The following is a 14,356-nucleotide window of genomic DNA, read 5'->3' on the forward strand; positions in this document are numbered from 1 at the left end:
GTGTACACTTTGTCGTTTATCATGTAAAGTGCCTTGAAGACTATGCCTGGTCTCGCATATGTTGAGTACAATTTTATACAAAATGTAATGCAATAGTAATTATAAAACAATTTAAATGATTTAAATGGAATATGCTTTCAAATTAACCCCTTAAGACAACATTTAAAACGGATACAATTTTTGATTTACTTGAAAAAGCTTTATTATATTTTTGTAAGGATAATTAATACAATAACGATTATTTTTATAGTTATTGGGGATGTGAATCTTGGAACATCTCCCGATTCGATTCGGAGTCTTTTGGTGACAATTTGATTCAGAGTTTATGTTGAAGAGGTTCATTTAGCCTACTGTCGTTTATTTTTAAATGGTTGATTTATATAGGCTACTAAAGTAAAGTTTTGTACCTGACAAGTTTTGGCTACCTTGTTTCTGCAGCCTGACGTCATCTGTGACGTGTTATATGGCGCACGCCAGGGAACACCGCCATCCCACCACGTCAGGTGGATTGGAACAATCCATATAACACGTCACGCTAACATCACGTGACACCTCTGATGAAGGCTGCAGAAGCAAGGTAGTCAAAACTTGTCAGCTACAAAACTTTACCTTACTAGTCTATATAATTCAAACATTTATAAATATGATTCAGAGTTGATTCTCGATTCCAAGCGATTATTACAATATATTACATGGTATAATAATTATAAAAAAAACATTTTGAGATTACAGGTTGAAAAAATAAAAGCTCCTTTTGGCTGCTGGCGTATTATGTATGAGCAGCAAATAATTGTGGAGATGCCTAAAAAAAATTTTTTTAAGTGATTTTAGTTGATTTTTGAAAATTATGAAACACTTACAAGATGTACTGTTTTTACTGGATTTTATTTTCCAAAATAAAATTGTAAACTGACTTGAAAATTATAAATTGATTTAGAGTCAGATTAAAAAATGAATTGCGATTCTGAGTTTTTTGACCACACCTAATTATTATTACTAGGAACTACATACTATAACTTACACATAAAATAAATATAATAAAAGCCAGATTCACAACCACTGGGATAATGGAAATATTTCTGTGATATGTTTTTGTTTTTCCACAAATTTTATGAAAATCCAACCCTCACTTTTTCAACTATTTTGAAATGATTGAAATCTGTGATAATTAGAACACATTAAATTGTACATTTTGGGGTTTTATTTTGTTACAAAAAGTGCTGAAAGAATTATGTGGTTATGGTTATCTTACAAGAATGACCAGGAAAAAAAAGCCTTATTCATATTGGTAACATTGTTTATTGTAATGATTAAAGCCTTATTAATATTTGTAATAATGTTTTTTGTAATGACTAAAGCCTTATTATTCATATTAGTAATGGTGTCTATTGTAATGAATAAAGCCTTATGCATATTAGTAATAATGTTTATGGTAAGAGTAAAGCCTTAATTTTAATGATTAAATTAATTTGATAACATTTTCAATGCAATTCAATGGATGTGTGAGCTAAATCATCTTATTTTAGAAAAGTTACTTAGTTTAGGGTTCATATTGTTCGCTACACTGGTGTAAATAAATCAAAATATGTCACCTTAAAAATTATTTTGCAGTAAAACATTATTTTCATTCCATTGCACATGCAGGTGATTTTCTTGAGTATCCAAAAATGAGTCCAAATGTGTCTATTATTTTAATAATTAATCAGGTTTATTCTAGTAGTAAATTTGGAACACAAAGGAATATTTCAAAAGTTGGAAAGATACAAAACTTACCCCACAACCATAAATAATAATAATAACAAAAATAATAGTACATTTCCATTTGTGTGCTTTTTGACAACTCTTGGAAGTAGTCTACTGGAAACGACTCAGATATTCGGAGACAACAAAGAGGTTGTAAACTAAGAGATGCATTCAGTTATTACAGGGGGAAAAAACAGTTATTTGAACTCTATTACATACACATTTGACACCAGCTGGGAGTTATGATGTTAACCAGTTTGTAGAATTCAATTGAGGAACTGGAGGCAAAATGGAGTGCACTACTTGACTGCAGCCAACACAGACGCTGTCAGTTAAAAAATGGGAAGATGAGCTACATCTACGCTATGGCTCAACTGCAACAACACTGGCATGGAAAGAGGAGTTCAGAACATTCACATCCCATTCAAAATTTAACAAAATCGATTATTTGAGGCTTTTTTCCATAAGATACATAAATAATCTGCAACTTTTTTTCTTACAGAAGAAACAATATACTCATCATCACAACCACCACCATTTACATGCTAAAACTTACATTACAAAATTTAGACACAAATTATATATATATATATATATATATATATGTATATATATATATATATATATATATGTATATATATATATATATATATATATATATGTATATATATATATATATATATATGTATATATATATATATATATATATATATATATATATATGTATGTATGTATGTATGATATATATATATATATATAATGTATGATATATATATATATATGTATGATATATATATATATATATATATATATATGTATGTATGTATATATATGTGTATATGTATGTATGTATATATATATATATGTATGTATGTATATATATATGTGTATATGTATGTATGTATATATATATGTATGTTTGTATATATATATGTGTATATGTATGTATGTATATATATATATGTATGTATATATATGTATGTATATGTATGTTTATATATATGTGTATGTATATATATGTATGTATATGTATGTTTATATATATGTGTATATATATATGTATGTATGTAAATATATATATATATATATATATATGTATGTATGTATGTATGTATGTATGTATGTATGTATGTATGTATGTATGTATGTATGTATATGTGTGTATACATTATATATATATATATATGTGTGTGTGTGTGCATCTCAATAAATAGGAATATCTTTGAAAAGTAAATGTATCAAAAGTAGAGCTGTCAGATTTAATGGGATTCACACACGCAATTAATTATAATAAAAATACATACAGATACATATTTGACTGCATATGTTGTGTTACCTTTACTGCTAAAGGTTACCTGAAATGCCGTGTGAATCGTTATATGGTCAGTGATCAGGTCAAAACGTCCAACAGTACAAAGAGGAGCGAGGAGACTCCAACTGGTCATTTTTGTGACAATATTCCGCTACAAAATACAGTGGTACCTCAACTTAGGAGTGCCCAAATTTAAGAGTGTTTTGAGATAAAAGCTGTCTCAGCTAATTCCGAGCAAATATTTCCATTAGTTGACGTAGCAAATGTCACAGTGAACCCTATAAGGTCCGACCAAAACCTCTGGTCTTACTCACGAGCATTTTAGCTTGTAGCTTGAAATGTACAAACATTTGTTTTCCAACCATGGGAAGGAAGGAATTGGTTGATTGATTGACTGATTGAAACTTTTATTAGTAAATTGCACAGTTCAGTACATATTCCGTACAATTGACCACCCGAATAAGTTTTTCAACTTGTTTAAGCCGGGGTCCACGTTAATCAATTCATGGTAAGAATGTGAGTGTAAAGAATGAATTATGTTCACAGAAATAAAAATTAAAAAATCATAAAAAAATATAGCAAATTGAGTGTTTTACCAGCCAAGAATGTTAAAATATTATCTAAGCCAGGTTCTTAACCTTTCTGACCTCGGGGCCCAACTGTTCCACTACAGAGGGCCCCACTCAAAAATGAACACCGAATTAGTAATCTTACTCCTGATTTTCATAGTCTTCAATAATTACATATAAACTACTTACAGTTTAGAACACTGTTAAAGCATATGTTAATCACAAATATTATTATTCATTTATATTTGCTTAGAACTTATTTTTCTTATCCCCCTGACCTGTTATTTAAATGAGGAGCAACAATTGTATAAACAATTATGCTGTGCTAAAAGAAATCAAATACATCTATAAGGAATTGTGGTTCTTAAACTGTCGACAAAGTTAAAGTGCAAATAAAAATACGACTTAAGCACTTTAGTCATAATTTTAGCGCTTATGAAAGGTCCTTCTGACTTCGGCTTTGTCTGTTTGTGATTGTCATTACTGGCACAAGTAGTGGAAAAGTGTATTACAACTGTGGACCGCTGCCATCCGATTTTGGCCCCTATGGTTAAGTAAGACACACTGATCTAAACAGTGGATATGTATCCATGAAAATATGGGGAAGCTGTCTTTGAAGAAGTAGCAGCTGGAAAGAGATACTGTACTGCAGTGGTTCTCAACCTTTTTTCAGTGATGTACCCCCTGTGAACATTTTTTTTATTCAAATACCCCCTAATCAGAGCAAAGCATTTTTTGTTGAGAGATAAAGAAGTAAAATACAGCACTAATACAGCACGTATGTCATCAGTTTCTGATTTATTAAATTGTATAACAGTGAAAAATATTTCTCATTTGTAGTGGTCTTTCTTGAACTATTTGAAAAAAAGATATAAAAACAACTAAAAACTTGTCGAAGAATAAACAAGTGATTCAATTATAAATACATATTTGTACACATAGAATTAATCATCAACTTAAAGTGCCCTCTTTGGGGATTGTAATAGAGATCCGCCTGGATTCATGAACTTAATTCTAAAAATTTCTTCACAAAAAAATAAATCTTTAACATCAATATTTATGGAACATGTCCACAAAAAATCTAGCTGTCAACACTGAATATTGCATTGTTGCATTTCCTTTCACAGTTAATGAACTTACATTCATATTTTGTTGAAGTATTATTCAATAAATATATTTTTAAAGGATTTTTGAATTGTTGCTATTTTTAGAATATTTAAAAAAAATCTCACGTACCCCTTGGCATACCTTCAAGTACCCCCTGGGGTACGTGTACCCCCATTTGAGAACCACTGCTGTACTGTACTATATATACATATATACTAGGGCTGCGAATCTTTGGGTGTCCCACGATTCGATTCAATATCGATTCTTGGGGTCGCGATTCGATTATATATATTTTTTCGATTCTCGATTCAAAAACGATATTTTTTCGATTCAAAACGTTTCTGTATTCATTCAAATCGTAGGATTTCTAGCAGAGTATTAGAGTTAAAAAAAAAAGCTTTTATAATTGTAAAAGACAATGTTTTATCTACTGATTGCATTAATGTAAATTTGTTTTAACTATTAAACGAACCAAAAATATGACTTATTTTATCTTTGTGAAAATATTGGACACAGTGTTTTGTCAAGCTTATGAGAGTGTAAGCCACTGTGACACAATTGTTTTTTTTTTTTTTTACAAATGTCTAATGATAATGTCAATGGGGGATTTTTAATCACTGCTGTGCTGAAATTATAACTAATATTGATACTGTTTTTGATAATATTCATTTTTGTTTCACTACTTTTGGTTTGTTCTGTGTCTTGTTTGTGTCTCCTCTCAATTGCAGTTCTGAGTGTTGCTGGGTCAGGTTTGGTTTTGGAGTGTGATTGCATCGTTATGGTATTGCTGTGTATTGGTTTGTTGGATTGATTAAAAAAATATATATATATCGATTTAAAAAAAAAAGAGAATAGATTCTGAATCGCACAAAGTGGTGAGAATCGCGATTCGTATTCGAATCGATTTTTTCCCAAACCCTAATGTGTGTGTGTATATGTATATACATATATATATATATATATATATATATATATATATATATATATATATATATATATATATATACACATCCAGCCCAATTTTGTTAACCTAATGCGGCCACCGAGTTTTGGGACCCTTGGCCGAGCGCTAATAAAAAATTCGAAAAATTGGCTAAACTTTCAATATTGCAAACTACTTTACAAATAAACTGCAAATATTTTTCTTTTTGGAGATTTAAACAGCACTTTTGCAAGATATTCTAATGTATTGAGATGCAACACAAACAGAGTTTCCCTAAGATTTGTACAAAAATGGAGTCGCTTTTTAAAAAAATTCTACAAACTGGTATCTTCTTTTCTTCCCTGTCGCCTTTGTGAAAAAGATTTGTGCCAAAAAGCTCGTAGACCTATAGTTAAATGTACCTTGAGTAAAGCCCTTTGTACTTGAGTAAACAACATCAGGATCTCGTACACTCCCAGGTGTGGGCCAATAACTCAGAACTGGAAGAGGTCGATAAAGTGCTGCGGAGAGACGGGCATGAGGCAGCTGTCCGGGTCGTCCGCGGTGCACGGGTGGCCACAGTCCTGTGTACATGACACAAATGCATCAGATTAACGCCCTCTTTGACTGCTGTCAATCAATACCCAGCATTCAGAATGTTGGATTGTGCAGGTGTTCCTAATAAAGTGATCATGAGGGTGACCATGTGGAGCAGCAGGGCATAAACGCTCTCTGTCTATACGGTTGTTTAGGGCCACAACCACAAAGGGGGGAGGGTCACATGATTATTGCAACAGGTCATCATCATTGTGGTCTGCAGGAGTTTGCTTGTTCTACATCAGGGGTGTCAAACTCATTTTAGCTCAGGGGCCACATGAAGGAACGTCTATTCCCGAGTGGGCCGGAATGGTATAATTATGGCATGATAACTTAGAAAAAAAGTCTACTTCAGATTGTTTTCTTTGTTTAAAAATAGAACAAGCACAATCTGAAAATATACAAATCACAATGTTGTTGTTTTGTTTACACTCACATGTTCATAGTAGTCAATTTTCATTTGTTGTGATTTATAATTTCTGAATAAATAATGTGATAATGTTCCTCAATCAAATAGTTGCGAGTTTGGCAGTTTTAAAATGCTCCCTCTGGTAAAATTTTAATCTATCAGAAGACGTAATAAATAGTAATCCATCCATCCATTTCCTACCGCTTGTCCTTTTTGGTAATAACAAAATTAAATTACAGGATCTTATTCAAGTAATTTACTAATTTTCCTCAACTGATGTACTAACATCATGTGGTTTATTCTGTATTTATGTAGCATCATCTACAACAAAACTTGTGAATTTGGACTCATTTCATGAATCACACATTAAGTTGGAAGGGGGATATATTATATATATATATATATATATATATATATATATATATATATATATATATATATATATATATATATATATAATTTCAGCATATTTATGTGCACCCAGATAATTTGTCCCCTGTCCTCTATCTTAACCGCCCCCTCTGAAGTCATGCACACTCCTGCTGCAGGGGATACGAAGAACTGCTACTCCGAGATCCAGTGGACACATTTAGAAGAGCAGTTTATTTCATTCCAAAATGAGGTAATTTTATACTTACCAAAATCATCATACGTTTGACACCCATGTTCTACATTCATGGACTGAATCCCTTTGTGGATAAAACTACACTCTGTCTGCTAAACTTTTATTCAGCGGTGAGTCAACTTGTCATTTGTAGTAGTTCTGTTTAATAACATTGGGAGCGCATCTATTCAAAAGCCCAAGGGGATAATTGCTAACTTAGCATCGCCTCAAACGCTGTTATCGTGACAGATTTACAGCTACATTTAAAAACTGTAATATTTAAGTTTATATTGTAGCTGTTCTTTTTTCCTATATACGTCCTGATATACTAAAGGTTTGCTTGTATTAAAACACGTGCAAACTTGAAAGCGAAGGTGGAGCTGATTAACTAATAAGCTCATGAGCAGAGGATAGCTCACACTTCGGCAAATCTACTTCTGGTCCCCAAAAATAATTACGGTAAAATCAAGAAATATTAATTATATATTTTTTTTTAATTTTTTTATAGACATGAAATAACAAGCATGATAAAGATAGCATTATTTTTTTACACTAAATATCTAAAATTATTCAAATTCTGTTCATGTCATATTATGCTCCTTCCATTGCTGTTGATTTTAGTTTTAGTTTGTATCAGAATTCAGCTAGCTTATGTTGCCATGCTGTACCAAATCTGCCCTAGGCCTTCAGAATCAACAATGCGGGCATCCGTGCACTGTAAGTGAACGGGGGCATACAGTTGATAGACAGTAGCGGATCCCAAGTTGTTGACAGTAGCCTTTCCAAGTAGCCTGATGTTAACGAGACAGTGATTGGATACTCACTTGTCACTACAAAGTGAGTATCCAATCACAAGTTGCAATTAAAGGCCTACTGAAACCCACTACTACCGACCACGCAGTCTGATAGTTTATATGTCAATGATGAAATATTAACATTGCAACACATGCCGAAAGGGCTGGTTTAGTTTACTAAATTACAATTTTAAATTTCCCGCGGAGTTTCTTGTTGAAAACGTCGCGGAATGATGACACGTGTGATGACGCGTGTGCGTGACGTCTCGGGTTGTAGAGGACATATTAGCCCAGCACCACACACGGCTAAAAGTAGTCTTTTTTCATCACATGATTACACAGTAATTTGGACATCTGTGTTGCTGAATCTTTTGCAATTTGTTCAATTAATAATGAAGAATATAAAGAATAATGCTGTTGGTGGAAAGAGGTGGATTGCAGCTGCCTATAGCACTGAAAAACAGCCGGTGTTTGTTTGTTGTGAAGCTTTAACACAGAGCGGTCAAGTGTTCTCTCCGTCGACCAGCAAGTTTTTGGGTGTGAAAATTGGGATATTAAGTCGGCTCTTACCGGAGACTTCAGTGGATTATGGGACCTCCTCCTGCAGCTCAAAAAGGCAGCTGTGATCTTGGCTCCTCGGCTTCTCTCAGAGACACTGGCGTTCACCGCAGCCCTCCGACTTCCAGGTATGACTTTACAATCTCACTAAAACACTATTAAAAGCAGAAAAGGGATCTTCCAGAATTATCGTAGTAAATGTGTCTAATTACATCTGAAACGCCGCCTGGAGCCGTCGCCTTTTCTTTTTTTTCTTTCTTTCTAGTACTTCACTCTAAATGTCCTCATCCACAAATCTTTCATCCTCGCTCAAATGAATGGGGAAATTGTCGCTTTCTCGGTCCGAATAGCTCTAGCTGCTGCCGGCTATGATTGTAAACAATCTGAGGATGTGAGGAGCCCTACAACCTGTGACGTCACGCGAATATCATTTGCTACTTCCGGTAAAGTCAAGGCTTTTTTATTAGCGACCAAAAGTTGCAAACTTTATCTTCAGTGTTCTCTACTAAATCCTTTCAGCAAAAAATATGGCAATATCGCGAAATGATCTAGTATGACACAGAATTGACTTGCTATCCCTGTTTAAATAAGAAAATCTCATTTCAGTAGGCCTTTAAGCAGGAAGCGGGAAGTGTTGCACCGTAGCCAGACCGGGCTAGCAAAGAAGGAGAACAAAACGTTGATTAGGTGGCAGATTTATATTTGCAAGGCCATTTTCAAGAAGGATATTTAAAGAGAGACTACATCTTGTGAGACCATGCTCAGCTGTTCTGGCGATGAAAAAATCCACTTGAAAATCCGACAACGAGGGGTGCCACTGGCTTGTATGGTGTCAAATGGGTGAAAATTGTAAGTTCAAATATAAAAAATTTTCACTTTTAATATATTTTTTGCAATTTTAATTTTGACACTACCACATAAGATATATGTTTTAATCGCTGATGCTTTTTAATTGGTTTTTAAATGCGCCAGAAAATAACCCATTTTGTACACTGTTGATGTGTATCAATAGCCAGAAGCCAAATTTGTTCCTGTTCGTGTTGTCCCGATACCAATATTTTGGTAACAGTACCAACATTTTTAAAAGACTTTACGCTACTTTCAGTAATTTTCTTAAATAAAGGGGACCACAAAATAACTGCATTATTGGGTTTATTAAAACAAAAAATCTTACAATACAATACATGTTTCTTATTGAAAGTTTGTCCTTAAATTAAAATAGTGAAAATACAAGACAACTTGTCTTTTAGTAGCAATTAAGCAAACAAAGGCTCATCATTTAGCTTTTGACATATGCAGTAACATATTGTGTCATTTTCAATTTTATTACTTTGTCAACATTGTTAAGGACAAGTGGTAAAAAATGGATTGTTAATATACTCGTTCATTTACTGTTAATATCTGCTTACTTTCTCTTTTAACATGTTCTATCTACACTTCTGTTAAAATGTAACAATCACTTGTTTTTCTGTTGTTTGATACTTTACATTACTTTTGGATGATAACACAAATTTGGTTATCAATCCGATACCAAGTCGTTATACATTGGTCATATTCAAAGTCCTCATGTGTCCAGGGACACATGAGGTTTATTAAACCGAAAATATGTCCCTGGACACATGTACATGATACTTTTCAGAGGCGGTATAGAACAGAATATGTTTCATTAGTATTGCGGTACTATACTAAAACCGGTATACCGTACAACCCTAGGTCCTGTATAGTATTTCTCCAGAAATGGTCATTTGGTGACAGAAATGATGGTATTTTGAGAGGCAATCATTGAAGTCGGACATCACTGAAGTACTAGGTGGGAAACACACGGCCCGCCACTGTTAAAACTGATATTAAGGCGCAAAGAAAACTTTGTTTAGGCCCCACAAAACGCCTTGGCCCGGCCCCGAGGAGGAGAACGAGAAAATGGGATGATGTGTTTAGTGACTGTTGATAATCATGTTCAGCATTAACAGGATGATCGATTCTAAAGGAGATCACCTCAGAAGTGGAGAGTACCTTGAATAACAATGCCAGCCGATCCTTAAGGAGTTTGGGAGGAGGAGAAAAGCAAGGAGAGCAGAAAAGTTAAAATTGATATTGAGAAGGCTGCAGGGAGAACCATAAATTCGGGAGTGGGAAGAAACCAAGAAAAAAAGAAACAACAATGATTCCTCAAATGATTTCTTTATAAACGTTGTAACTCTAGTGTAGGGGTGTCCAAACTGCGGCCCATAGCTCCTTTTTGAAAAAGTAGCGTTTTATTATTGACATATTTTCCAATTTTGCAAGTATAGACTTCATCGTTAAATTTTGTTACTGGACGAATGATACCAATTAGTATGCTAACGTTAGTACGCTACCTTTTTATTTTTGGCTAATTTTGTAGGTATACCCCTCAGTCATATTTTGTCAAACTCATTCTAGATCGGGGGCCCACATGGAGAAAAAACCTACTCATAAGTGGGCCGGACTGGTACAATAACGGCACGATACCTTAAAAATAAAGACAACTTCAAATTGTTTTCTTTGTTTAAAAATAGAACAAATCATGATGTTATTGGGGTTTTTACATTTAAATGTTGCAGTTAATAGTACGTTATATTTGTCGTTATTTATACTTTCTGAATAATTTATGTGATAATGTTCTTCAGTCAACTCATTGGCGTTCATTTTCAATCTATGAAAATAAACAAATAATATCAAAATCAAATTACAGGATGTTATTTATTTATGTAGTCTGCTCATTTTTCTCGACTGATGAACTAACAACATGTGGTTTATTTATATTTTTTACATACCATAGTTCCTTGAATTGCCGCCAGGGGGCTAATTATTTTAAAACCTCTTCTCACTCCTGCGCTTATCAAAGGCATGCGGTAAAAGTAAGCATGCGCGATAATTATTTTAAAACCTCTTCTCACTCCGGCACTTATCAAAGGTATGCAGTAAAAAATTGAGTGTGATGTAAGCTTGGACCTTAAATTCTACTGAATAGCTCTTAATCTTCTTCCCTTTATGCGATTTCAAATTACCGGTATTGAAATCAGCCTCTTCCATTTTGAAAATCATGACAGGGGAAGTGTCACTCGTGACATCACGAGTTTGACCAGGCGGTAATACTAAGCATGCGCTAATTATTTTGGGAAGCGAGTTTGACCCGGCAGTAATTCAAGGCAGGCGCATACTATATGCCCTGTGGCAATTCAAGGAAATACGGTATGTAGCATAATCTACAGATACAAATAATGGCTATTGCGACATCCAGTGGACACATTTAGAACAGCAGTTTCTTTCATTCAAAAATGTTGGCGCATTTTTATACTTTGCAAACTCATCCATACTCAAACTCAAAATGATTTTATATGCACCCCTGGTTTATATAAAATGTTGATGGAGGTCTAATGTTAGCAGGCTAGCATTTAAAACACCTTTATTTTTCATCAGAGTAAAACATTCTGGTACTCCAACACGTTACAGATAGCATTTCAACATGCTAACATTATTAACATGCTAGATTGTTGTTTTTTAGCTAATTAAGCAGTGTCATATATTTTGGTATTTCATTAATGTGAGGTGTAAGCATGTTATTGTTAGCATAGTAAATTTAGCATGCATGCTATTTTAGCTGATTTTGCTCATATTTTTTGTTACCAGACGTTTTCTGGCCAGTGTGCTGAATGTTAACATTTCAATTCGGTTTTGGCTCTTCAGCATTCACACAAAATGTTTACCAAAATTGCATTTTCCAGGTCATTAAAAAAGAATCTATATATTGTACTATTTTTGATGGTGAAAACAACCAAAATGACCGCTGCATCCATTGATTTGTCAGTCTTGGGCCCTCAGTGGAAAAAGTGTGGGCACCCCTGCACTCGTGGTTAAAAATCCAAATAAAACGGATGTCCTCTCCCTTGCCTTACCTTCCAAAAGAGGATGCTACAATGTTTGCAGTAGTGCAAAGTGTCTCCGTACTGCTCCTTCACGGGGTATTGCTTCTGAAGGGTGAAGTACAACAGCTTCCAGTCCACGCTGTGACTCTTGGCCAAGGCCAAATTTCTCGAGAATGGCTAGAACCCCCGCAGGAAAACACACAAACTTAAATACTTCTAAAACACATGGGAAATCATGCTGAACAAGAGTCAAGTGTAATCATTAACCTTAAATAGAACTGGGAGAAATGGATAGGTGCTGAAAAATACATATTATAGTATAGACATTTGAGCAATGCTGCTATCTTGTGGTCAGTTGCAGAACACCCATACACAATCATTTAGAGCAGGGTTCTCAAACTCAATTTACCTGGGGGCCGCTGGATGCAGAGTCTGGGTGAGGCTGGCCGCAAGACAAGATTGCATACTCCTCAGCATGTCTAGTTGTATTATGACGTTTCAAATTGTATCCCTTGTGCACCGCAACTTTCTCTGTGCAAATAAGACACGTCGAGGTGCCCCTGTCTCAACAAAGAAATATTGCATCTCCCACTTTTCTTGGAATTGTCTTTGCACATCACTAACCTTTCTCTTCACTGCAGGCTTTGAAAAATATATTTTTGGGGTTGTGGAATATATTTGTATTTAGCCGACACAGGGAGAATAATGTTATTTCCATGTGTGTCGTTCCGCTTTTCCTCCCGGCAGCAACACGACGGTCGGCGGATAATAGCCTGGAAAGTACCGGAATCGCGAGCGCAAAAAAGTGGCGGCTGTGTTATCCGGAGTCATATAGAAATATATGTAGTGTTCATCGTATACGGCAATGCAAATTAAACAATAAAAAAAAACAAATAACGGTTTAAATTGGTCCAGGTTATCAAGGTCTGTTATTACTGACGGACAGAAGTCGCAGTGTGACTGCAGCCAGGCACGTAAGAAAACCCTCGCGTCAATGGCAACGTCTCTGTCGCTTTCACTCATTTGCCGCTTTTCCACTAACGCAGGGGGAGGCAACCCAGAACGTTGAAAGAGCCATTTTGGATCCAAATAACACAACGCTGTTAAGCGTCATTCATACAAAACTCGTAAGCCGCACTAACATTAAACTTTCATATTGAGGTGGGGGCCGTAAAATTTTGTCTCGCGGGCCGCGTGTCTGAGACCCCTGATTTAGAGGAAAACTGGACTTTGGACAATTCTGTCTTAAATTTCACAAACCCTATGTAAGACAAGAACACATATGTTTTTATTTTTTTATGTATTCTAATTCGTAAAATCAGGCATGTTTGAGGTGGCTAACAATGGAAGTACTCTTTTGCGCCTATAAAACCCTCTAAAAACATCCCAAAACCGACAACAATACGACATTTACATCTTGTAAACTGATTAACAAACAAGTATGCGCAATATTGTTTTTATAAGCGCTAACGCAGATGAACTACTTTTAGCGATGCCGTTATCACAGTGGTAACAAGCTTATGCAGCTACATTATTGACATGCTGAGCTGTTGATGCTGTAAATCTGCTATAAAAGCTACTAATCGTGTCTCTCATTTGTATAGTAGAAGATTGTTACCATAAACTGAACAAAACATAACATTCAACAGACCCAGAGAGGGCGAAAAAGACACTAAAATATGCTTGTTTGCGCCTACCTTTTGTTTGGGGTTTACCTGCGTGAGGATTATGATTAATCCACATTAACGGCAAGACATGAAGATTCCTGTTAGTCAGTCCTAATGAGAGCAGACATTGTACAGTAAGTGATTTAATCTATTGTGTTTGTAGTTTGTATTTCTCGCTTAGCACTTA

General features: G+C 34.6%; 1 protein-coding gene across 5 annotated transcripts in view; it reads right to left on the reverse strand.

The window, feature by feature from the left end:
* Positions 1–14,356, reverse strand: part of fbxo25 (F-box protein 25) — an 80,901-nt gene that overhangs the window by 39,244 nt on the left and 27,301 nt on the right. For 2 of the 5 annotated variants that reach the window (XM_061886148.1, XM_061886150.1), the window contains exons 9-11: positions 12,533–12,679; positions 10,629–10,652; positions 5,699–6,237 (exon numbers count right to left, since the gene is read on the reverse strand). In XM_061886148.1, the coding sequence (XP_061742132.1) occupies positions 6,148–6,237; positions 10,629–10,652; positions 12,533–12,679 (261 nt within the window). In that variant the 3' untranslated portion in view covers positions 5,699–6,147. Of the gene's footprint in view, positions 1–5,698; positions 6,238–10,628; positions 10,653–12,532; positions 12,680–14,356 lie in introns of those variants that run through there. The other 3 variants (XR_009804099.1, XM_061886151.1, XM_061886152.1) reach the window with 3 other exon arrangements.

This window comes from Nerophis ophidion, linkage group LG24, assembly GCF_033978795.1.
Source record: "Nerophis ophidion isolate RoL-2023_Sa linkage group LG24, RoL_Noph_v1.0, whole genome shotgun sequence".
Lineage (NCBI taxonomy): Eukaryota > Metazoa > Chordata > Actinopteri > Syngnathiformes > Syngnathidae > Nerophis > Nerophis ophidion.